General features: G+C 41.5%; 1 protein-coding gene across 5 annotated transcripts in view; it reads right to left on the reverse strand.

Moving 5' to 3' along the window:
• Positions 1-27,520, reverse strand: part of LOC139416394 (voltage-gated potassium channel subunit beta-2-like) — a 112,193-nt gene that overhangs the window by 22,727 nt on the left and 61,946 nt on the right. For 3 of the 5 annotated variants that reach the window (XM_071164966.1, XM_071164965.1, XM_071164969.1), the window contains 4 exons: positions 9,930-9,973; positions 9,553-9,590; positions 8,805-8,884; positions 7,978-8,022 (listed from right to left, as the gene is read on the reverse strand). In XM_071164966.1, coding sequence (XP_071021067.1) covers positions 7,978-8,022; positions 8,805-8,884; positions 9,553-9,590; positions 9,930-9,973 — 207 coding nt within the window. Of the gene's footprint in view, positions 1-7,977; positions 8,023-8,804; positions 8,885-9,552; positions 9,591-9,929; positions 9,974-25,734; positions 26,137-27,520 lie in introns of those variants that run through there. The other 2 variants (XM_071164968.1, XM_071164967.1) reach the window with 1 other exon arrangement.

Genomic DNA, 27,520 nt, shown 5'->3' on the forward strand with positions numbered 1-27,520 from the left:
GGTCGTTGTCCTGTAGAAAGGTGAACTTTCGCCCCAGTCTGAGGTCCTGAGCTCTCTGGAGCAGGTTTTTATCAAGGCTCTCTCTGTAATTTGCTCCATTCATCTTTGCCTCGATCCTGACTAGTCTCCCAGTCCCTGCAGCTGAAAAACATCCCCACAGCATGATGCTGCCACCACCAGGTTTCCTCGAGAAGTGACGCTTGGCATTCAGGCCAAAGAGTTCAATCTTGGTTTCATCAGACCAGAGAATCTTGTTTCTCATGGTCTGAGAGTCTTTAGGTGCCTTTTGGCATACTCCAAGTGGGCTGTCATGTGCATGTTACTGAGGAGTGGCTTCAGTCTGGCCACTCTACCATAAAAGCCTGATTGGGGGAGTGCTGCAGAGATGGTTGTCCTTCTGGAAGGTTCTCCCATCTCCGCAGAGGAACTCTAGAGCTCTGTCAGACTGACCATAGGGTTATTGGTCACCTCCCTGACCAAGGCCATTCTCCTCCGATTGCTCAGTTTGGCCGGGCGGCCAGCTCTAGGCAGACTTCTTCCAATGATGGAGGCCACTGTGTTCTTGGGGACCTTCAATGCCGCAGACATTTTTTGGTACCCTTCCCCAGATCTGTGCCTCGACACATGCCTGTCTCGGAGCTCTACAGACAATTCCTTTGTCCTCATGGCTTGGTTTTTGCTCTGACATGTACTGTCAACTGTGGAACCTTATATAGACAGGTGTTTGCCTTTCCAAATCATGTCCAATTAATTGAAATTACCACAGGCGGACTCCAATCAAGTTGTAGAAACATCTCAAGGATGATCAATGGAAACAGGATGCACCTGAGCTCAATTTTATGTCTCATAGCAAAGGGTCTGAATACTTATGTAAATAAGGTATCTGTTTTTCTTTTTATCTTTAATACATTTGCAAACATTTCTAAAAACCAATTTTCACTTTGTCAATATTATTGGGTGTAGATTGTTGAGGATTTTTATTTATTTAATTCATTTTAGAATATATCTAATGCAACAAAATGTGGAAAAAAGTCAATGGGTCTGAATACTTTCAGAAGGCACTGTAAGTGCAGAGATGACATGTATTTTTTCCCCTGCCCGTTTTGAGATTGGACAATTATCATGCACCTTTCTAAATCAAAACGAATTTCACACATGTATTTTTTAATATATGTAAAAAATTTATGTTAAATCAAGAATATATGTTAAATCAAGAATAGTCTGAGGGGTGACAATATTAGCTTATCACTTATGAATGATATATTATCACTTGTCAATTATGCCCAGCTTAAAGCAAGAAACAATGGCCTTTTTGTATGACTTTGTAATCATAGTCGCACACCTCATGTAGCCTAGCCCATAGGCCTATATGTTTTGATAAGGTTTATATCACAACTAAAGTGGACAAATAATGTCTTCAAATGAAGCACATTAATCTGATTTACAACGGGTGTAGAGCCTAACTGGCATACATACGCAGCGCGTGAGTTTGAGGTTTGGGGAAGATTATTTTAACCATAAAAATGCACCTTTATAATAAAAGCATTACATGCATAATTGCATTTGCATCACTTTTGATAATGGTGTTTTCCGCTAATGGAACATTTGTGCTTATAGTCTACTACCATGTGCGTATTGCTGCGCTTATAAATGTGAAGAAATAGCCTAATAGTTTATTAACATTTAAAGTTAAACGTTCTGATCTGTTGCATCAGCCTCATGGTTGTGGTTGTATTTATTTGGGATCTATCGCATCCCACAACTGTACCAGACTATGTTTGGAATATTTATTTCTCGCACAGAAAATAATATCTCTACTTTTGTACTATGGGGGATAGTAGATTGACATGGGTGCTTTTGCTGTTTGTTAGGCCTCATCTTTTTGTTGCTGACGAAAAGTAAATGTGGACAGTTCTTCCAATATCTTCAATATGCACCTCGGAATTGGATAGGGACGCGTGCAGTTGCATCCCGGATGCGTCTGTCTTCACTTGTAGCTTTTGAGAAAGACCCGATCACATGAAGGAGAGCAGTGTGAGTGAGATGAGAGGTGCTTCGGAGCAGGCAGCACTCAGGGAGAATGGCTGCAAAAGGCATGTTTTTTTTTTAGGGTGCATTATGGCCACACAAAGTGGATGCCGCCGGGAAATTCAAGCCATTATCAAGTGCTTCTCAAATTGTGAATGAGAGACTGAAGATGCGTGTACAGCCTGCACAAAAAAACTAAGCAGAGCTCATGCCTTTCAAGCAACTTTTTTCAAAATAATCATTAGAGTCGCATCATGCAGCCTTACAATGTATTAAAAATCAAAGCATAGAGCCCAACGTTTGTAGAACAACTAAAGTTACATTATTAACTATAAAGTAAGCATATAGGAATACCTATTTGTTTGTTAACCTCTCAACACAGAATGCATGTGCTCACTCCCTCCAATCGTTTGGAGAAAATATAATTTATATTTTATTCAGCTTTGTTCAATTGTATTGTTCATACTATAAATGAATATAAAATAATGCCATGGAATTCTAAGCTAATCTTGTGGCTAAATGAACTAGTGTAGCCCACAGCCATATGGCATAGCCAGATCAGGACCTAACATAAGGACAACTCAGAGTATGCTATTCTGTTCTTCTGAAATAGACTACATTTTCTTCATATCATGTTTCTTTAGACCTGTCTAAAATCAAATCAAATGTATTTATATAGCCCTTCGTACATCAGCTGATATCTCAAAGTGCTGTACAGAAACCCAGCCTAAAACCCCAAACAGCAGGCAATGCAGGTGTAGAAGCACGGTGGCTAGGTAAAACTCCCTAGAAAGGCCAAAACCTAGGAAGAAACCTAGAGAGGAACCAGGCTATGTGGGGTGGCCAGTCCTCTTCTGGCTGTTCCGGGTGGAGATTATAACAGAACATGGCCAAGATGTTCAAATGTTCATAAATGACCAGCATGGTCGAATAATAATAAAATAAATAATGGATTTATTGTGAAGGTGTAGGCTATATTACATGCCTTTATTAGACTTTTTAAAATGTAAATGTTCCAAAGGTCTGCATCAGTGGCTTGTAGGCTGTGTGTTTATGTTAATTAACCCAATCAAAGGATCAGAGAATGAATCTAGTTCTGAAAGCATAAGCTACAGCTAGCTAGCACTGCAGTGCATACAATGTGATGACTAGTTGACTCAAAGAGAGAGAGAAAGACAATTGTTGAACAGTTTTGAACAAATTAATTTCTTCAAAAATGAAGGAGAAGCAAGAAAGAGAAACAAACAAACAACTACCTCTTTCCCTACTGTATTTAATGTATTTATTTATTTTGCTCCTTTGCAACCCATTATTTGTATTTCTACTTTGCACATTCTTCCATTGCAAATCTACCATTCCAGTGTTTTACTTGCTATTTTGTATTTACTTTGCCACCATGGCCTTTTTTTTGCCTTTACCTCCCTTCCCACCTCATTTGCTCACATCGTATATAGACTTGTTTATACTGTATTATTGACTGTATGTTTGTTTTACTCCATGTGTAACTCTGTGTCGTTGTATCTGTCGAACTGCTTTGCTTTATCTTGGCCAGGTCGCAATTGTAAATGAGAACTTGTTCTCAACTTGCCTACCTGGTTAAATAAAGGTAAAATAAAAAAAAAAGAGAGCTAGCTATATGTTGTTGTATTTTTTTCACTTTCACTTGCTTAGCTAGCGAATGCAGCTAGCTAGTTTAGCCTACCAAATACCTGGCTCAAACAGAGAGGGATGCTATGTTACCTAGCTGGCTATGGCTCTCCAACACTGGAACTTATCCAAGTCAAGGTAAGCTTTTGGTTTTATTGATTTCTTGCCAACAGGGCCCGTCGGTGTAACTGCTAATCTGCTTGCTGACTGTCCTGCATGACTGTAGCTAACAGGTTTACTAATTCGTTAGTTCTAGAAGCTACAGTGGCTTGCAAAAGTATTCACCCCCTTTACTATTTTGTTGCCTAACAACCTGTAATTAACATTTATTTTGGGGGGGGGTTTGTATGATTTGATTTACACAACAAGCCTACCGCTTTGAAGATGCAAAATATTTTTTATTGTGAAACAAACAAGAAATAAGACAAAAAAATGAAAACTTGTGCATAACTTTTCACCTCCCCCAAAGTCAATACTTTGTAGAGACACCTTTTGCAGAAATTACAGCTGCAAGTCTCTTGGGGTATGTCTCTATAAGCTTGGCACATCTAGCCACTGGGATTTTTGCCAATTCTTCAAGGCAAAACTGATCCAGCTCCTTCAAGCTGGAATGATTCCGCTGGTGTACAGCAATCTTTAAGTCATTCCACAGATTCTCAATTGGATTGAGGTCTGGGCTTTGACGAAGCCATTCCAATACATTTAAATATTTCCCATTAAACCACTCAAGTGTTGCTTTAGCAGTATGCTTAGGGTCATTGTCCTGCTGGAAGGTAAACCTCCATCACACTCTCAAATCTCTGGAAGACTGAAACAGGTTTCCCTCAAAAATGTCCCTGTATTTAGCGCCATCCATCATTTCTTCAATTCTGACCAGTTTCCCAGTCCCTGCCAATGAAAAACATCCCCACAGCATGATGCTGCCGCCACCATGCTTCACTGTGGGGATGGTGTTCTCGGGGTGATGAGAGGTGTTGGGTTTGCGCCAGACATAGCGTTTTCCTTGATTGCCAAAAAGCTCAAATTGAATCTCGTCTGACCAGAGTACCTTCTTCCATATGTTTGGGGAGTCTCCCACATTCTTTTTGGTGAACACCAAATGTGTTTGCTTATTTTTTTCTTTAAGCAATGGCTTTTTTCTGGCCACTCTTCCGTAAAGCCCAGCTCTGTGGAGTGTACGACTTAAAGTGGTCCTATGGACAGATACTCCAATCGCCCCTGTGGAGCTTTGCAGTTCCTTCAGGGTTATCTTTGGTCTCTTTGTTGCCTCTCTGATTAATGCCCTCCTTGCCTGGTCTGTGAGTTTTGGTGGACGGCCCTCTCTTGGCAGGTTTGTTGTGGTGCCATATTCTTTCCATTTTTTAACATCCGTGGGATGCTCAAAGATTCGGATATTTTTTATAACCCAACCCTGATCTGTACTTCTCCACAACTTTGTCCCTGACCTGTTTGAGGAGATCCTTGGTCTTCATAGTGCCGCTTGCTTGGTGGTGCACCTTGCTTAGTGGTGTTGCAGATCCTGGGGCCTTTCAGAACCGGTGTATATATACTGACATTATGTGACAGATCATGTGACACTTAGATTGCACACAGGTGGACTTTATTTAACGAATTATGTGACTTCTGAAGGTAATTGTTTGCACCAGATATTATTTAGGGGCTTCATAGAAAAAGGGGTGAATACATTTGCACGCACCACCTTTCTGTTTTTAATTTTTTGAAGAATTTTTCATTTCACTTCACTAATTTGGACTATTTTGTGTATATCCATTACATGAAATCCAAATAAAAATCTATTTAAATGACAGGTTGTAATGAAACAAAATAGGAAAAACGCCAAGGGGGTGAATACTTTTGCAAAGCACTGTATGTTGTCTAAGATGTTAGCTAATATGGTGACAACGATGTAGGCTGTGAGTAGCGTTTAGCAGTTATGATATGAATGATTGGCTTGGAAATGTTTTTTCACCTGGTCACAGACCAGCACTGAAGTCCACAAGCAAAGGGAAAAGGTAAGAGGAGGAGAACACGTAGATGCGAGAAGGAATTATACAATGCGTAAAGTGATCATGCTGTTCAGATGTGGCTGCTATGAAAGTGAATTGTGTTTGCTTGTGATCAGGGATGTATTCATTCCGCCAAATCTATTGAAAAAGTTTCTTAAATGGAAGCAAACAGAACAAAACGGGGATAAACATACATTAATTTGTCCAATAGGAACTCTCATTTGCAACAGCTGGACTAATGATTAGAACCTAGATCAGCTAGATGCAGGCAAGAGTGTGCAAGGTGGTGTTGAATGTGTCACTGTCTGTCACCTTGATTACTCAAATTTTTCTCTTGACCTGTGCACCTACGTTGTAAACTTTCATTCATAAGCTAGGTTGTAGCAACCTCATGATGGGTACAGGACCTATTTTTGGATCATGTAGCAGCCTAAACCTATGGATGTTATATTGAGCTGGGTGAATGGAATATGAAAGACAGTCATCCAATATGCTGTAATAGAAATAAGGCCATGCTCATAAAACAAAAATATACAGTGCCGTGCGAAAGTATTCGGCCCCCTTGAACTTTGCGACCTTTTGCCACATTTCAGGCTTCAAACATAAAGATATAAAACTGTATTGTTTTGTGAAGAATCAACAACAAGTGGGACACAATCATGAAGTGGAACGACATTTATTGGATATTTCAAACTTTTTTAACAAATCAAAAACTGAAAAATTGTGCGTGCAAAATTATTCAGCCCCTTTACTTTCAGTGCAGCAAACTCTCTCCAGAAGTTCAGTGAGGATCTCTGAATGATCCAATGTTGACCTAAATGACTAATGATGATAAATACAATCCACCTGTGTGTAATCAAGTCTCCGTATAAATGCACCTGCACTGTGATAGTCTCAGAGGTCCGTTAAAAGCGCAGAGAGCATCATGAAGAACAAGGAACACACCAGGCAGGTCCGAGATACTGTTGTGAAGAAGTTTAAAGCCGGATTTGGATACAAAAAGATTTCCCAAGCTTTAAACATCCCAAGGAGCACTGTGCAAGCGATAATATTGAAATGGAAGGAGTATCAGACCTCTGCAAATCTACCAAGACCTGGCCGTCCCTCTAAACTTTCAGCTCATACAAGGAGAAGACTGATCAGAGATGCAGCCAAGAGGCCCATGATCACTCTGGATGAACTGCAGAGATCTACAGCTGAGGTGGGAGACTCTGTCCATAGGACAACAATCAGTCGTATATTGCACAAATCTGGCCTTTATGGAAGAGTGGCAAGAAGAAAGCCATTTCTTAAAGATATCCATAAAAAGTGTAGTTTAAAGTTTGCCACAAGCCACCTGGGAGACACACCAAACATGTGGAAGAAGGTGCTCTGGTCAGATGAAACCAAAATTGAACTTTTTGGCAACAATGCAAAACGTTATGGTTGGCGTAAAAGCAACACAGCTGAACACACCATCCCCACTGTCAAACATGGTGGTGGCAGCATCATGGTTTGGGCCTGCTTTTCTTCAGCAGGGACAGGGAAGATGGTTAAAATTGATGGGAAGATGGATGGAGCCAAATACAGGACCATTCTGGAAGAAAACCTGATGTAGTCTGCAAAAGACCTGAGACTGGGACGGAGATTTGTCTTCCAACAAGACAATGATCCAAAACATAAAGCAAAATCTACAATGGAATGGTTCAAAAATAAACATATCCAGGTGTTAGAATGGCCAAGTCAAAGTCCAGACCTGAATCCAATTGAGAATCTGTGGAAAGAACTGAAAACTGCTGTTCACAAATGCTCTCCATCCAACCTCACTGAGCTCGAGCTGTTTTGCAAGGAGGAATGGGAAAAAATGTCAGTCTCTCGATGTGCAAAACTGATAGAGACATACCCCAAGCGACTTACAGCTGTAATCGCAGCAAAAGGTGGCGCTACAAAGTATTAACTTAAGGGGGCTGAATAATTTTGCACGCCCAATTTTTCAGTTTTTGATTTGTTAAAAAAGTTTGAAATATCCAATAAATGTCGTTCCACTTCATGATTGTGTCCCACTTGTTGTTGATTCTTCACAAAAAAATACAGTTTTATATCTTTATGTTTGAAGCCTGAAATGTGGCAAAAGGTCGCAAAGTTCAAGGGGGCCGAATACTTTCGCAAGGCACTGTATATATATTTTATAATTTCCAGCATAGATGGCATTAGCACTAATTTCACACGCACACACACACACACACACACACACACACTGGGGCATGTGTGAAAATGGCTCTGGACGACAACAGAAATCCCATTAAACTCTACGCACCTCCAACCTTTCTTCTTGATGATGTTTCCCAATACGACCTCTGCCCTGCAAGAGAAGAACAACACATTCTTACAACCATGGGAAGTTTAATGAATACCATTCTTTGGATGTTATTGACACATGGTGCATGAGGGAAGTACTGAGCACAATTTGTGAAATAGGAGAGCAGTGGAGACTTCTGGTCTATGAGGTCAAGGCTAATGAAGCAGGCGATTTACTGAAACGTGACAGCAGAGAATAATGCTCTGCCTATCGCTTTTTCAGACTTTTTTCAGTCTCTCGCTCTCTCTCTCTCGCGCTCTCTCTTTCTCTCTCCAAACGGACATTCTCAGCATGTGAAAGGGAAGGATAGAGGGAGGATTGGGTCGAGGACGATGCATCTCTCTGGCTGTTGACAGATGTTACATCTTTGCCCCAAGGACCAATGTGTTCTCCATGAATGGCTCTTATCATTTCCCATCAAGCACATCTTCCTCTATGTGACAGCTCTTATCAAACACAGCTTTGTTAGTGTGTATTTGTGGTGTGTGTACTGTATGTGGTTTGTGAGTGTTATTAGCGGTGTGTGAGTGTTATAATTTCACACACATACACACACACACACACACACACACACGTAATGCAGTTGAAGATGTTCTTATGCAGTTGGAGGGGATGGGAGTTCAACCACACTCTGAAGCTACAGTGACCTCAAAGTGGTTAGCCACTGAGGCCCAGTAAAACAGACGGAGATGGAATGGAAGAGTGGATGTGTGTGTGTGGTGTGTATGCGTGTGTGTGTGCATGTGTGCCTGCACATGCGTGCATGAGTGCGTGTGTGCACTCACTTCCCTGCAGCGTAGACCTCCGCTGTGTCAAACAGATTGATCCCGTTCTCATATGCCAATGTCATTATTTCTTCCGCCATCTACAGAGAGAGAGAGAGAGAGAGAGAGAGAGAGAGAGAGAGAGAGAGAGAGATGACATAGGTGTCTGTCTAATAGAAGGTCTGAAAAGTGAAAAGGCTTTAGTTGATTAGCATAAAGCAATGACACATGGATAGCATGCGCTGTGCACACATACATACTGACGCCACACACACATTTTAACACTCGCCACATATGCTGCTGCTACTGTCTATTATCTATCCTTGTTAAGTGCCTAGTCACTTTACCCCTACCTATATGCACAGTACATATCTACCTCAATGACCTCGTACCCCAATAACCTTGACTCGGTACTGGTACTCCCTGTATATAACCACGTTGTTTTTACTAATTATTGTTAGTCGTTATTCACTGTGTATTTATACATTACCTCATGTCACTATTTCTATTTTACATTTTATTTGTATCTTTATCTTTAACTCTGCATTGTTGGAAAATGACCCGTAAGAAAGAATTTTCACTGTTAGTCTACACCTAAAATGTGATTTTAATTAAAATAATAATCAATCAAGCAGCTAAACTGGATATTGACAGCTAGATTCATGGTTGAATTAGGATGTCACCCTAATATCGCACATATTGACTCCACTACGTCACATACACTGTGGACATGGACAATGGATGTTGTGAGTATGGAGTCTCCGCCTACCTCATCTGTGATCTGTCCTCCGAAGGTAACCCATGTGCCTGTGGAGAATAGAGAGTGTCAGAACCCTATGGAGTGGTTTCTCGGACCCAGATTAAACCTAGTCCTGAACTTCAAATAATTTCCCATGGAGATTCTCCCTTTCGTTTGCTTGTTACCCCAGGACTAGTTTTAATCAGTGTCCGGGAAACCGCGCCTATGAGTGCGTGTGTGTGTGTGTGTGTGTACGCGAGCAGCCATGCATATTCGGAAGTCCATTGTCTGCAGAGAATGTGGTGAACATACGTTGTATCTTTTGTAACTCCTGACTGCACAATGCATTTCCTACCAGGACAATGAACATGACATTTGAGTTCAATTGAATGGATCATCACACTCACCTAATCCCAGGCAGGACACCCTCAATCCAGACTTGCCCAGGTTTCTGTCAAAAAAAGAGAACATGTTAGGCTGTGAAAAATGACTTTACTGACCTGTGCTGTGACAGAAGGAGAAGAGGAATAGCATGAACTGGAGATTCTCCATCCCAAACAACACCCTGTTCCCTATATAGTGAACTCGTTTTGACCAGAGTCCTGTGAAATACTATTAGCAAAAGGTTTCTATGTATGGGTTTCTATGGTTGATTTGACATCATATATCTCACAGTATATAAATGGAAACACATTGATTCTCCGCAGACTTCTCAACAGACTGCTAGGATAGTGTCCCATGTGTTCAGATCAAAGCGAGGATGAACAACTCCGGGTCCAAGAGCAGCTTTCTGCTATCTTCTGGTTGAAAAAGAGATCTGATAGTGAAGTCCTATAACTGCAGCTACAGCAGAAGACCCAGTTATTTCACTGCAATTGTGAGAGATACAAATGCCTTGTGGATATGCCACGGTGACAAGATTACTCAAAGTATTGTGTGTGTGTAGAGATCCCCCATAATCCAGTGCTCAGTGTCACTGAGAGGGCCTTTGCTACTAACACATCCCTGGATACAGAGGGGGGTGAGGGAGGGGTAGGGGCAGAGACTGGCCTCAAGGAGTCAATTGGAGATGAATATGTAGCCTTTGTTTCCTGATTCTCCGGGTTGCCGAGCTCTTTCTCTAGCGCCCACAACGCCAAGGCCGCAAAGCCATGCTGTTCTACATACACCTTTCCTCCTCTCCATGGTTACCGTGAAGAACATAACTACCAATGTTGCTATGAAAAGGGCTGGGCAAATTGATTGATTGATGGTTCCGATGCTCACAACACCAAAGTTGTGGGTTCAATTCCCGGGCTACATCCCACATAGGCAACTGAATATACTGCATGTTAACTTTAAGTCACTTTATATACAAACATATGCTAAACATAGAGATGGAAAGAGGGCACTCCTATTTTTGTGAACACTCTACCCATCTCTATGCTGCTAAGGACTTAAGGACTGTTCAGTAGCTCTGGTGTTTTCCTATGGTGTTTTCGGACAACTCGGTGGCCACCTGAGATTGGAAGGTTTGTGGATTCGATCCCTAGTCATACGTAATACTCAATGCCTCTTTACTTGGCACTCAGCAATAAGGAGATGGATTAGGGGTATGGCCCTGTGATAGACCAGCTTCCTGATTTGCTCCATTGTTGGTTATATCGACAAAGTCATGAGTAACACCTAAACCCTATAAAGAGGCTTATGGAAAAGTGGTACTGTGGAATCAGAGTTCATGCAGTCAGTCATAGGGAGACTCAGCTTGCCCTCACCCAAGCCCCATGGTAAGTAAGGCAGCTATGTTCATTAAGCAATTCACTTCCCCAACACATTCCCCAACACGTTTCTATGGCCGAGCAGCCGCACGCAAGCCTAAGATCACCATGCGTAATGCCAATTGTTGGCTGGAGTGGTGTAAAGCTCGCCTCCATTGGACTCTGGAGCAGTGGAAATGCATTCTCTGGAGTGATGAATCACGCTTCACCATCTGGCAGTTAAACGGACTAATCTGGGTTTGGCGGATGCTGGGAGAACGTTTCCTGCCCCAATGCATAGTGCCAGCGGTAAAGTTTGGTGGAAAAGGAATAATGGTGGGGCTGTTTTTCATGGTTCGGGCTTAGGCCCCCTAGTTCCAGTGAAGGGAAATCTTAATGCTACAACATGCAATGACATTCTAGGCGATTCAGTGCTTCCAAATTTGTGGCAACAGTTTGGGGAAGGTCCTGTTTCAGCATGATAATTCCCCCATGCACAAAGCGAGGTCCATACAGAAATGGTTTGTCGAGATTGGTGTATGGAAGAACTTGACTGACCTGCACAAAGCCCTGACCTTAACTACATCGAACACATTTGGGATGCATTGAAATGTCGATTGCAAGCCAGCCCTAATCGCAAAACATCAGTGCCCGACCTCACTAATGCTCTTGTGGCTGAATGGAAGCAAGTCACCGCAACAATGTTCCAACATTAGTGGAAAGCCTTCCCAGAAGAGGGGAAGCTGTTATACCAGCAAAGGTGGGACCAACAACATATTAATGCCCATGATGTTGGAATGAGATGTTCGACAAGCAGGTGTCCACATACTTTTGGTCATGTAGTATATAAACATACACAGATGCATACACACCACATAAAAGCCTCGTACTCAGACATCACATACTGTGAGTCACACATGCACGCACACATACATCGTAAAACATCTCATACCATTACAGAGAGCAGTGTTGACTCTTAGTTAGCAAGCCGGTGTAAACTAACAGATCTGAATTAGGAAGTGACCTTGTGTTTCTTTAATATATAGAGTAATTGGGTTGAGTGTGTGGTTATGCAAGATTATTCAAGTGCCTTAGTAATGTATAGGGGAGGAGGTGGAGAGATGTGTAATGAGATATGAGAGGGAGAAATAAGATCCAAGAAAGTGTAAGGTATAAGCAGTAGATATACAAGAAGGTAATGCTATGAGAGCAAAAAAGTTTATCTGGGTATGATAAGACAAAGAGTGGATGTTAGCTTTGCGAGAGCTACCACAGAGGGGAAGCTTTATTTCACTGTTATTTATACTGGTACAGTACCAGTCAAAAGTTTGTACACACCTACTCATTGCAGGGTTTTTCTTTATTTTTACTATTTTCTACATTGTGGAATAATAGTGAAGACATCAAAACGATGAAATAACGCACATGGAATTACATAGTAACCAAAAAAGTGTTAAACAAATAAAAATATATTTGAGATTTGAGATTCTTCCAAGTAGCCACCCTTTGAAGACAGCTTTGCACACTCTTGGCATTCTCTCAACCAGCTTCCTGAGGTAGTCACCTGGAATGCATTTCAATTAACAGGTGTGCCATGTTAAAAGTTAATTTGTGGAATTTCTTTCCTTCTTAATGCGTTTGAGCCTATCAGTTGTGTTGTGACAAGGTAGGTGTGGTATACCGAAGATAGCCCTATTTGGTAAAAGACCAAGTCAATATTATGGCAAGAACAGCTCAAATAAGCAGAGAAACAACAGTCCATTATTACTTTAAGACATGAAGGTTAGTCAATGCGGAAAATGTCAAGAACTTTGAAAGTTTCTTCAAATGAACTCGCAAAAACCATCAGACGCGATGATGACTGGCTCTGATGAGGACTGCCACAGGAAAAGGAAGACCCAGAGTTATTTCTCCTTCAGAGGATAAGTTCATTAGAGTTACCAGCCTCAGAAATTGCAGCCCAAATACATGTTTCACAGAGTTCCAGTAACAGACACATCTCAACATCAACTGTTCAGAGGAGACTGTGTGAATCATGCCTTCATGGTCGAATTGCTGCAAAGAAACCACTGCTGAAGGACACCAATAAGAAGAAGAGACTTGGTTGGGCCAAGAAACACCAGCAATTGACATTAGACCAGTGGAAATCTGTCCTTTGGTCTGTGAGTCCAAAATTACGATTTTTGGTTCCAACCGCCGTATCTTTGTATCTTTGTGAGACGCACAGCAGGTGAACGGATGATCTCCGCATGTGTGGTTCCCACCGTGATGCATGGACGAGGAGGTGTGATGGTGTGGGGCTGCTTTACTGATGACACTGTCTGTGATTTATTTAGAATTCAAGGCACACTTAACCAGCATGGCTACCCCAGCATTCTTTAGCGATACTCCATCCCATCTGGTTTGCGCTTAGTGGGACTATCATTTGTTTTTCAACAGGACAATGACCCAACACACCTCCAGACTATGTAAGTGATGGAGTGCTGCATCAGGTGACCTGGCCTCCACAATCACCCTACCTCAACCCAATTGAGATGGTTTGGGATGAGTCGGACTGCAGAGTGAAGGAAAAGCAGCCAACAAGTGCTCAGCATATGTGGGAACTCCTTCAAGACTGTTGGAAAAGCATTCCAGGTGAAGCTGGTTGAGAGAATGCCAAGAATGTGCAAAGCTGTCATCAAGGCAAAGGGTGGCGACTTTGAAGAATCTAAAATCTAAAATGTATTTTGATTTGTTTAACACTTTTTTGGTTAATACATGATTTCATATGTATTATTTTATAGTTTTGATGTCTTCTCTATTATTCTACAATGTAGAAAATAGTAAAAATAAAGAAAAACCCTTGAATGAGTGGGTGTGTTAAAACTTTTGATTGGTACTGTAAGTCAATTAAGAACAAATTCTTATTTACAATGACGACCTGAAGCAAAGGAACTAGGCTCCCAATGGTACAGTGAGTACCAACGGAATTCCACCCCCAAATATCAAAGCCTGCCTCCAATCTCAGAACCCCCCCCAATATTTTCCATTTCCTCATTCCTTTTAGCTTGGCTACGTCCTTATATGGGAAGTTTGATAGAGTTCACATCCACCTACAAGTACTGAATATGGACAGAAAGAATGATGACAAAAAGTTACACAGCATGACCTTTAAACGTCCATTACATAACATTTCCACATTCTTACATATGTGTAGTGGTAAAGGGATGACACGACATGAAAAAAACAAAACATCTGAAGCTACGGTATACATTTGCTTGTTTACTGGGGAGTGGCAGGTTGGGCCACCTCCAGTGTATACAAACAAACAGTAGTTCTTTCTCTCTCTCTCTCACCCCATACTTATCTCTTACTGCCGGCAGTGTAACCAAGCTGTTGCCTTGGCCCCGGTATCAGTTAAAAGAGGGCTGGATAGTGCAGAGCATTTAGCTTTTATCACAAGAGGTTGGTGGCACCTTAATTGTGAAGGACGGGAGCGGAATAAGTAGAATGGTATCAAATACATCAAACACATGGTTTGATGCCATTACATCTGCTCCGTTCCAGCTATTATTATGATCCGTCCTCCCGTAAGCAGCCTCCACTGGTGTTTACGTAATCACCTCTTAAAGCAAGAATCGTTACTTGAAACAATAACAAAGCAAATCTGTCACGCCCTGATATGTTTCACCTGTCCTTGTGCTTGTCTCCACACCCTCCAAGTGTTGCCCATCTTCCCCAATTGTCTCCTGTGTATTTATACCTGTGTTCTCTGTTTGTGTGTTGCCAGTTCGTCAGCTTCTGCCTTTTCCAGTTTCTCTTTTCTCACCCTCCTGATTTTGATACTTCCCTGTCCTGACCCCGAGCCCGCCTGCCTGACCATTCTGCCTGTCCCTGACCCCGAGCTCACCTGCCGTCCTGTACCTTTGCTCCACCCCTGGATTACTAAACTCTGCCTGTCCCTGAGCCTGCCTGCCATCCTGTACCTTTGCTCCTACTCTGGATTACCGACAACTGCTGGCCTTGACCTGTCATTTGCCTGCACCTGGTTTTACAATAAACATTGTTACTTCACACAGTCTGTACTTAGGTCTTACCTTGATCCCTGATAGGATCACCCTGCCTCTGTTTCTGTAAAAATGGACGGGAGGGATGGGCCTGGAGAAATGTAACCACTGTCAAAAACAGAGTTATGGATGCAAGGACGTACCATACATGATGTGAAATTATAGTTTTAACCCTGTTTTGATGCTATATATACATTATATACAACCATTAGAGTAAAACAAGCTTATATTTTGGGTTCTGATGGGATACAGCAGTTGAACTAAGCTCAAGAGGTATTTATTGATTGTATTCTTCAAGAATCAATGGGTAAATTATTAATTTATAAGTCCACAAATGGATGTAGCAACTAAGGATTCTAGCTTTAAAGCAGCACTTTCAATCTCTTTTTCTGCCCACAGTGATCAAATAATGGAGAATAAAATTCTCCTCCTCAATGGTGACAGCTCTTATCTCTTCACTTTCCCTCTCATCCTCACCTGCTCACCATCACTATCTCTGGCTGTCAACCTCTCCAAAGCTCTGTCGCTCCCCTCGCTATACCTCTCCCATCATTCTCTTTAACACACGTTTAACACTCTCGCCCTCTTTACCTCTCTCTCAACTGCTGTCCACTCCTCGACGATGTCACCAAACTGGTGTTGAGCAGCGGGCAGAGAGATGGATAATACACATGAAATTAAATCAAAGGCACATCATGAAATCAAAGGCACATGACTTTAGTGTCTGGGGCCCAACGTAGCTCTGTAGCAAGTACTTAATGGATCTGAGGAAGCCCTTACACAAGGTTATGGGGACGTTGTGTGTGTGTGTGCAGGGATTTTTCTGCATAGAAAATGCTTGGGCTCTATTTTAACAAAACTAACGCAATGGTAAATCTTAGTGCTGGTGGTAGCGCAATATATCCTGAGGTGTGTCAGAAATGTTCACCGCAGGAAGTAGGAGCACAATAGCTGGCGGTGTTGCGAAAGGGCTGGGTTTTGGTCAATAAATAAATTCTAGGTGTGACGAGGGCTTGGCCACTCACTGGCCAATCAACGCGTTTCATGGCTTAATACTGCATGCCATTGGCTCAAGTTCTGTGGGTTATTGACAGCCTTTGTGTTGTCATCAACTCCAATTCGGCTGGGGGCACGTAATATTCTCGCCATACTCCATTGTGGATTGATTTGATACTATAGTTTATTAAATAGCATAGGCTACAGTAACGATTCATAGCAACAGTAAAAAAAAGCTGAGTGTTTGCTCAATAGGTTTGGAGTGATGGCAGTCAACATTGTTGGGTAACACTTTATAATAACTCATTTATAATGGATAGGTAAAATAGTTAATTTTTTAAAGTTTTTTTTGTTGAATTTTAGCCTTTTTTCTCCCCAATTTTGTGGTATCCAATTGTTTTAGTAGCTACTATCTTGTCTCATTGCTAAAACTCCCGTACGGGCTCGGGAGAGACAAAGGTTGAAAGTCATGCGTCCTCCGATACACAACCCAACCAAGCCGCACTGCTTCTTAACACAGCGCCATCCAACCCGGAAGCCAGCCGCACCAATGTGTCAGAGGAAACACCGTGCACCTGGCAACCTTGGTTAGCGTGCACTGCGCCCGGCCCGCCACAGGAGTCGCTGGTGTGCGATGAGACAAGGATATCCCTACTGGCCAAGCCCGGATGATGCTAGGTCAATTGTGCGTCGCCCCACGGACCTCCCGGTCGTGGCCGGTTACGAAAGAAAAATTGTTTATTCATAATTTATTAATCATTAAACATTTGTAAATGTTAGTAATGTAATTATTCACACATTTAGAAACAACTTTTAAAGTGTTTAATATTGAGTCATAAGAAATTAGGTCCTTATAATCCATTTACTGATCATTAGTTAAGTGTTTTTGCGTGGCCTTCTGCAAAGTGATGGTTATTTATCCTTTATAAATACTTTTCCTCCACCCTGCAACTCTTTCCCAGGTCCTTGGTGAACAAGGTTTGACTACCCTAACATGGAATTGTTTAAGACGGCCATACCATGGATCATTTGGGTATTTGATTTTGAATTTTAAGACCCCTTTAGGTATATATATATATATATATATATATATATATATATATATATATATATATATATATATATATAATTATTATTATTTAATTATTTATTTTTTTACTTTTTGGGGGGATATGATATCGAATGTGGCAGTTTACTACTATAGCCTATCAAAACGCCTTTAATAACACATTCTTGAATTGCAAAAAAGACAGTCAAAAAATGAATCATAAGGAATAAGGTTTTGAAGTGTCTGTCCTTTATCTAAGTGATATAAGAAAGCTCAGGAAAAACATTTTTTGGGACATACAGTGGCTTTGGAAATTATTCAGACTTGTTGACTTTTTCCACATTTTGTTAAGTTACAGTCTTATTCTAAAATGTATTAAATTGTTTCCCCCTATTCAATCTACACACAATACCTCATAATGTCAAAGCAAAAACAGGTTTTAGATTTTTTTTGCTATAAAAAATAACATTTACATAAGTATTCAGACCCTTTAATCAGTACTTTGTTGAAGCACCTTTGGCGGAAATTATCTTCCTGGGTATGACACTACACGCTTGACACACCTGTATTTGGGGAGTTTCTCCCATTCTTCTCTGCAGATCCTCTCAAGCTCTTTCAGGTTGGATGGGGAGCGTTGCTGCACAGCTATTTTCAGGTCTCTCCAGAGATGATCGATAGGGTTCAAGTCCGGGCTCTGGCTGGGCCACTCAAGAACATTCAGAGACTTATCCCGAAGCCACATCTGCGTTGTCTTGGCTGTGTGCTTAGGGTTGTTGTCCTGTTGGAAGGTGAACCTTCACCCAAGTCTGAGGTCCTGAGTGCTCTGGAGCAGGTTTTCATCAAGAAATCTCTCTGTACTTTGCTCCGTTCACCTTTAACTCGGTCCTGGCTAGTCTCCCAGTCCCTGCCGTTGGAAAACACCCCCACAACATGATGCTGCCACTACTATGCTTCACCGTAGGGATGGTGCCAGGTTTCCTCCATGCGTGACGCTTGGCATTCAGGCAAAAGAGTTCAAAATTGGTTTCATCAGAGCAGAGAATCTTGTTTCTCATGGTCGTAGAGTCTTTAGGTGCCTTTTGGCAAGCTCCAAGCGGGCTGTCATGTGCTTTTTACTGAGGAGTGGCTTCAGTCTGGCCACTACCATAAAGGAGTGCTGCAGAGATGGTTGTCCTTCCGGAAGGTTCTCCCATCTCCACAGGGGAACTCTAGAGCTCTTTTAGATTGACCATCAGGTTCTTGGTCACCTCCCTGACCAAGGCCCTTCTCCCCCAATTTTTTCAGTTTGGCTGGACGACCAGCTCTAGGAAGAGTCTTGTTGGATCCAAACTTCTTCCATTTAAGAATGATGGAGGTCACTTGGGGACCTTAAATGCTGCAGAAAATGTTTTGGTACCCTTCTAAAATCTAAAATCCCGCTTTGTCATTATGGGTTATTGTGTGTAGATTGGTGAGTCATTAGTTTTATTTAATCCATTTTAGAATAAGCCCGTAATGTAACAAAATGTGGAAAAAGTCAAGGGGTCTGAATACTTTCCGAATGTTATGATAAAATAAAATAAAGCAGTCCTATTTTCTCACTTTGAAATCATGGGTAAATGCAGACCAAAAGAGTCAATGATGATCCTCGCCATTCTTGAAAAACATGCTGAAAACAAGAAAAAAGACTGGTTGACCTCACGATCCAGACGAATCCAGTCAATAACTAAAAGGTGAAATTCCAGACGAATCCAGTCAATAACTAAATGGTGAAATCCTTACGCCTTACGAAGTAGCATTCACAACCACACATGCACACAAGCAAACACAGACACACACACTGTATGTGTGGTACTACTTTGCATAATTAACATGGTTTAGTTATTTTATCTGAATTGACAGTGAGGACTAACAGTAGAACTTGGCTGGCCGGCTCTTCAATGAACCTTTCATCTATTTATAGTGGTAGATGACCGATAGGAACATAATGATCATCATCCTCATAAACGTAATCACAGCTCATTAAATTTGTGTGTGTTTGTGTTTGTTACAAAACCTCCCCCCTGTACTCCCTGACCTAAGTAGGTAAAGATGTCATCTGTGAATAATTAATATTTCAATATTTCATCAAAGTTATGGTTAAGTATGTAGCTACAGTATCAAGCATCAAGCCGTTCAAGTGATTCAATTAGGACTTTCTAGACTGTCAGATACAATTGCAAAAACGTCTACCCATTTCACAGAAAAATTCAAGCCACAATACATATGGAAAACATACTGTACTATAACAATTGTCTATGAGAGGGGAATAGTATTAATACAAAACAATAATATTTAGCATTTGTCTGAAGCCAAAAAGACAGGAAATTCAAATGAGCATCAACAAGCACATTTGACCTATGCACTAACAAGGTTTTTCAGCATAGTCAGCTTTGACACCTTATACAGTACCTTAGCTTTTTGATACAGCTCCGAACATAGAAAAGGACACATAGATCAAGACACGATGCATTACTTTGAATGAGAACGTATGGTCTGTAATATTACTTCTATTACATCTCATATTTTTCTGAAGTTAGCATGTTATCATTTGACATTTACCCCCTGATGATTACATTCATTCATTTTGAATGTAATCATCAAAGATTGGTTTTAATTTAATCACCTTTCTTGGATATTCAAACGGAAGTCGATGGTCATAATTCATCTTTCTCTGTGATTCCAGTGTCACTGTTGACAATTTTGTGGGATTTCTTAAGTAATTTCAAAAGTTGTCTATGGACAATGCTAACTTTTTTATCCTCCCTTCCTAAGAAACAATTAGCGAAGAGATCATGGCGCCATCTGGTGACCATTTATTGAATGGAGTTTTCTGCTGGTTTGCACATTTTCATTAGGGAATATTGAGGCTGAGTGGAGAAAAGAGGAGAGGAAAAAGTCATTTTAATCTATGGCAAATCTATCGACTCCACTATAATATCTTCTACTGAAAGCTTAATCAAAGCCATGTTATACAGCATACAGTTGAAGTCGGAAGTTTACATACATCACACAATCTCAATTGAATCCATTTTTAATTCAGGCCGTATCACAACAACATGTGGAAAGAGTCAAGGGGTGGGAATACTTTCTGACGGCACTTTAGGTAACTGCTGTTTGACTTGACATGAAACTAAACTAGAGTTTAATCCCTGGGCTGAGCTAGTGCTTGTACGAAATGTGTTTGTATAATGTTAAATCTCCTGTTGACCGGGGTTGAATGTAGCTCAATGGCTGTGGCACCTTGAAGTTACAGTTGAAGTCGGAAGTTTACCTACACGTTAGCCAAATACATTTAAACTCAGTTTTTCACAATTCCTGACAATTAATCCTAGTAAAAATTCCCTGTTTTAGGCCAGTTAGGATCATCACTTTATTTTAAGAATGTGAAATGTCAGAATAATAGTAGAGAGAAGGATTTATATCAGCTTTTATTTCTTTCATCACATTCCCAGTGGGTCAGAAGTTTACATATACTCAATTATTATTTAGTAGCATATCCTTTAAATTGTTTAACTTGGGTTAAACGTTTCGGGTAGCCTTCCACAAGCTTCCCACAATAGGTTGGGTGAATTTTGGCCCATTCCTCCTGACAGAGCTGGTGTAACTGAGTCAGGTTTGTAGGCCTCTTTGCTCGTACACGCTTTTTCAGTTCTGCCCACAAATTTTCTATGGGATAAAGGTCAGGGATTTGTGATGGCCACTCCAATACCTTGACTCCGTTGTCCTTAAGCCATTTTGCCACAACTTTGGAAGTATGCTTGGGGTCATTGTCCATTTGGAAGACACATTTGCGACCAAGCTTGAACTTCCTGACTGAAGTCTTGAGATGTTGCTTCAATATAGCCACATAATTTTCCTTCCTTATTATGCCATCTATTTTGTGAAGTCCCCCAGTCCCTCCTGCAGCAAAGCACAACATGATGCTGCCAGCCCTGTGCTTCACGGTTGGGATGGTGTTCTTCATCTTGCAAGATTCCACCTTTTTCCTCCAAACCTAGCGATGGTCATTATGGCAAAATAGTTATATTTTTGTTTCATCAGACCAGAGGACATTTCTCCAAAAAGTACAATCTTTGTCCCCATGTGCAGTTGCAAACTGTAGTCTGCATTTTTTAAGGAGGTTTTGGAGCAGTGGCTTCTTCCTTGCTGAGCGGTCGATATAGGGCTCGTCGATATAGGGCTCGTTTTACTGTGGATATACAGTGGGGCAAAAAAGTATTTAGTCAGCCACCAATTGTGCAAGTTCTCCCACTTAAAAAGATGAGAGAGGCTTGTAATTTTCATCATAGGTACACTTCAACTATGACAGACAAAATGAGAAACACATGGGCTGTTAACGGTCGTCTTTCATCAGTAATGTTCTATATGACATAAAGTGGCTCATTGGTCTAGCGGTATGATTCACGCTTTGGTGCGAGAGGTCCTTGCTTCAAATCCCGGGCGAGCCCTTTATATAGCTTTAACCCATATTTTCAGAGAAAAATATGAAATGGAACCCCCTTCTGGAATATACAAGGCATTACTGGTGAAAAACGAAGGTTAACAGACAATGCTTTTCCATAGAAATCATATAACTTCTTAGGTATGATGCAGACTTTGATGACATTTTTCACATTCTTAATAGCTGGCTCGTCCGGGATTTGAGCCTCTCACAACCTAAGCAAATCCAGAAACAACCTAAAAAATCCAGAAAATCACATTATAGGATTTTTAATGAATTTATTTGCAAATTATGGTGGAAAATAAGTATTTGGTCACCTACAAACAAGCAAGATTTCTGGCTCTCACAGACCTGTAACTTCTTCTTTAAGAGGCTCCTCTGTCCTCCACTCGTTACCTATATTAATGGCACCTGTTTGAACTTGTTATCAGTATAAAAGCCACCTGTCCACAACCTCAAACAGTCACACTCCAAACTCCACTATGGCCAAGACCAAAGAGCTGTCAAAGGACACCAGAAACAAAATAGTAGACCTTACAGACCTGAAGTTACAGACCTGCACCAGGCTGGGAAGACTGAATCTGCAATAGGAAAGCAGCTTGGTTTGAAGAAATCAACTGTGCGAGCAATTATTAGGAAATGGAAGACATACAAGGCCACTGATAATCTCCCTCGATCTGGGGCTCCACGCAAGATCTCACCCTGTGGGGTCAAAATGATCCCAAGAACGGTGAGCAAAAATCCCAGAACCACACAGGGTGACCTAGTGAATGACCTGCAGAGAGCTGGGACCAAAGTAACAAAGCCTACCATCAGTAACACACTACGCCACCAGGGAATCAAATTATGCAGTGCCAGACGTGTCCCCCTGCTTAAGCCAGTACATGTCCAGGCCCATCTGAAGTTTGCTAGAGAGCATTTGGATGATCCAGAAGAAGATTGGGAGAATGTCATATGGTCAGATGAAACCAAAATATAACTTTTTGGTAAAAACTCAACTCGTCGTGTTTGGAGGACAAAGAATGCTGAGTTGCATGCAAAGAACACCATACCTACTGTGAAGCATGGGGGTGGAAACATCATGCTTTGGGGCCATTTTTCTGCAAAGGGACCAGGACGACTGATCTGTGCAAAGGAAAGAATGAATGGGGCCATGTATCGTAAGATTTTGAGTGAAAACCTCCTTCCGTCAGCAAGGGCATTGAAGATGAAACGTGGCTGGGTCTTTCAGCATGACAATGATCCCAAACACACTGCCCAGGCAAAGAAGGAGTGGCTTCATAAGAAGCTTTTCAAGGTCCTGGAGTGACCTAGCCAGTCTCCAGATCTCAACCCCATAGAAAATCTTTGGAGGGAGTTGAAAGTCCGTGTTGCCCAGCAACAGCCCCAAAACATCACTGCTCTAGAGGAGATGGAGGAATGGGCCAAAATACCAGCAACAGTGTGTGAAAATCTTGTAAAGACTTACAGAAAACGTTTGACCTCTGTCATTGCCAACAAAGGGTATATAACAAAGTATTGAGATTAAGTATTTGGTCAATAACAAAAGTTTTTTCCACCATAATTTGCAAATAAATTCATAAAAAATCCTACAATGTGATTTTCTGGATTTTTTTTCTCATTTTGTCTGTCATAGTTGAAGTGTACCTATGATGAAAACTACAGGCCTCTCTCATCTTTTTAAGTGGGAGAACTTGCACAATTGGTGGCTGACTAAATACTTTTTTGCCCCACTGTAGATACTTTTGTACCTCTTTCCTCCAGAATCTTCACAAGGTCCTTTGCTGTTGTTCTGGGATTGATTTGCACTTTTTGCACCAAAGTACGTTCATCTCTAGGAGACATAACACGTCTCCTTCCTAAGCGGTATGATGGCTGCATGGTGTTTAAACTTGCATACTATTGTTTGTACAGATGAATGCGGTACCTTCAGGCGTTTGGAAATTTCTCCCAAGGATGAACCAGACTGATTTCTTTTGATTTTCCCATGATGTCAAGCAAAGAGGCACTGAGTTTGAAGGTAGGCCTTGAAATACATCCACTCGAAAACCTCCAATTGACTCAATTGTCAATTAGCCTATCAGTAGCTTCTAAAGCCATGATATAATTTTCTGGAATTTTCCAAGCTGTTTAATGGCACAGTCAACTTAGTGTATGTAAACTGCTGACCCACTGGAATTGTGATACAGTGAATTATAAGTGAAATTAGCAGTCTGTAAACAATTGTTGGAAAAATGACTAGTGTCATGCACAAAGTAGCGGTCCTAACCGGCTTTCCAAAACTATAGTTTGTTCACAAGAAATTTGTGGAGTTTTAATGACTCCAACCTAAGTGTATGTAAACTTCCGACTTCAACTGTATGTATTAGAAATGTCAGTGCAACATTAAAGTCATTTCAGGACACTTCAAATTTGTAATGTCAGCAATCAGTAATACTGCTTGTACTGAAAGCTTCAAAGGTACAGTAACATACACAGTACATGTATATACTGTCTACAGTCAGAATACATTAAACACATTTCAGAGATTCCAACCTATATCATAGACTATGTATCCATAGACTATGTATCTGAGATGGACAACTGTGGCTGAATTAGGGCTGAGGGGTGGTGTGTGTGCACGCCTGTGTGTGTGTGTGTTAAGGTTAGGTTAAGGGGTAGGATTAGGGTTGGGAGGTAGGGAAAATTTAAAAAAAGTATGTGCAACATTTTTACTCCCCAAAAAGTCATGAAATTTCACGAAAATGTGTGTGTGTGTGTGTGGTGAGGAGGAAGAGATTTTGCTAGGGGGGGTTTTGTGTGACTCAATAGAGGAAAAAAGACAAAACACACAACTGTCACTAAAAGTTAAAGGGCGCTTTATCATCAAAGCTACCTCCAGCTCCACCCGAGCTTAATGACAAAATGCTCGATCTCTCAGTCTTTACCTTAAAAGTAAAATGTAAGAATTTTAAGCTCTATTTCCACTTCAAAGTCTAATTCATTAAGACTGATAGCGCTAAGACCGTTCTGCTCGTCTCATTTGTAGCAGTATAGTAGTGACGGGGAGTCGTTTGAGCTTTCAGCTTCCTTTCACTGCTGATTACAAGCTCCAGCATCAGGAGGAACTGCTGTAATGTCACTAAAACTTTTCTTACAAGTACAGTTCTATTGAATCCATCACATAGTATTGCATGATTTGAAACATTTCTCCCAAAGGTGTATAATAATGTTATGTCAGGAAAGGTCTTAAAGTAATGATACTAGCTATAGACTAGTTGTAAAGTGTATCATCCCGCTTGAATTCAACTAAAAACGTATTCACTCTCCACTTAGTTGATTGGCATTAAGTTGATTATCCGTCTTATTCATTTCACAGTCAACACTATAATGAGGTCAGAGAATAATGAGAAAGGTAATAGACAGAACTATGAGCATCATTCCATAGCCCCATTACAATCAGTCATCCATGAAATCCGTTCTCTCTCTTTCCTGCACAGTCATATACACATGTGCACCAGCAAATCAGAGAGCAAGGTAATGTCTCAAACTATTCTACACACTTGAACAGAGAGACACGGTCTCTTCTACTCATGCCTGCCATTCTTGCAAGGTTGCAGGTATAGGGTCTTGTCATTACAATTTGTACAGACAGTATCTTACACTCTTGCTAAGGTACAGGGTCAGGGTGTCATATCTATACATCCCACTCTTGACAGAACACAGAGAACTTTTTTCACCCACAGATGGTACAGTATTGGGGTCTGGGGCCATATGTATCAAGCACCTCAGAGAAGGTGTGCTGATCTAGGATCAGGTGCACCCTGCGTTGTGATCTAAAAGGCATAACTGATCCTGTCAGCAATCGTTCTCCAAGACACTTCATGCATATGGCTCCCCAGCTCTTGTCCAGGTGCATGCATGGGGTCTTTCCTGGACTCCTACCTATACTTCATGCCAGTGCGTATGCTCTGGTCGCTGGACGAGGGAATGTTGATGGACAGCTGTCCCAGGCTGCGGGCCACCATGGCCACAGCGCGGAACTTGTTCTTGGTGCCCAGACTGGGGCTGTTGGAGTTCCGTTGGTTCAGACGCTCCTCCGTGGTGCGTGTCACGCCACCGCCACGGTGGTTGTCCGAGCACACTAACGACACCTGCATGGTGGTGACCCAATGATGATGGCCCCGTAGGGCAGCTTAGACTCGACTCGGACGGAAAATAAGCACTCAAACGAGCTTGAGGAACCCACTGAAGGAGACGACAACGTTGACAACAGAGAGGAAGACCTTCCCGAGTCGGCTTGTCAACCAGCAGTTAGCATCCTGTCTCAAGTCTTTGCCTCCCTCCCCCAGAAGCAAAGGATGAAAGAGAACAAACTGCTAGCAGCTGAACTACGAGTTCGATACTGCGTGGCAAACTGTCCGGCAGTGCAGAAAAGAGAGGTGGTCTGCTGCAGCTCAGTGTCCAGTATGTCCACAGTATCCACTGTGGCTTTCAGAGGCAGAACAGTGACAAAAACAGACTTTTCAGATTCCGTCTGTCCGATCTCAAGAGCAAACTACTAGTGGTAGTAGTTTAGGAGAAAGGGGGTTCAGACAGAGAGTAGACTGCAGCAGCTCAGTGTCCAGTGTAGTCCAACTCAGTGCAGTGATGTGTCTCCCCGTCTGGAAGGAGCGCACGCCACAGAGAGAGAGCGAGTGAGCGAGAGAGCAAGCGAGGGATCGCCTCAACTATTCCGTTCTAGATCAGCTAATGCTCCTCATTTCACAAAAAAACACTGATCAGTAAAACACATGCTTGCACCCTTCCTTCAAGCCGATTTCAGAGAGTTCATAACATACTAATTTCTATTTTAAATTGGTTATTTTGCTTATTTTTCCCCCCTAGCTCTTTCCATACTAATTATTTTATTTTACCAGGTAAAAAAAAAAGAAGACATTCTCATTCACATTTTGAACAAGACTATTGTTTTAGATTATTGTTCAGCCACTTCGGTACAGACAGACACTGTCAATGTCAAACCCTGTGTCCTCTCCTCTGCTGACTACAGTGGAAGGGGGTGAAAGGTGAGGACAGGTTGAAAGTCTAACATATCCAGACTCTGTTAGCACGGGAACAATGCTTGTTATACAACCTGACCTGCGTCAAATTAGGAGCAGGTCAAGAGCAATGGACATGAGCAGTTTACAACATTGTCAACTGAATTACCAATTTTTTTCCGTTGACCCCAAGTCAATGAAAGTCATTTTCCCTCACACTTGACATGGCGTAAGGATACATGTGGCACTTAACATCATTGACATTGGGATTCATGAATAATGCATCTCGGCCTCCTTGTTTTTTGCTTTTTGTGTTTTGAGTCTGAGTATTTACTGAAGTATACAAAAAAATAATTCTCTCACGCACCGGTCACCATTCATTTTCGCATGAGCACAGACCCTCATACTGCTTTTCTATTTTGCGTTGGAGAAAATAGACATATATACGAAAGCGAGATGTCAGCGAATGTCAGCGAAATCAGTCGACCCCGTATGTGTGTCGAATGAGTGCGAGGTGCAGTATAATCCATCACTCCCAATACTTCTAGGCTACATTTTCTTGAACCTGTTCCACATTTCTGCATGCTCTAGTTTGGTTGACTCGATAGGGGACATGCACTGCTTTACTGTAGCTTACAACGAAGGGCAAAATACCCCGTTGAAAAGCCACTGCCCATCAAAAGAGAGAATAA

This window comes from Oncorhynchus clarkii, chromosome 9, assembly GCF_045791955.1.
Source record: "Oncorhynchus clarkii lewisi isolate Uvic-CL-2024 chromosome 9, UVic_Ocla_1.0, whole genome shotgun sequence".
Taxonomy (NCBI): Eukaryota; Metazoa; Chordata; class Actinopteri; order Salmoniformes; family Salmonidae; genus Oncorhynchus; species Oncorhynchus clarkii.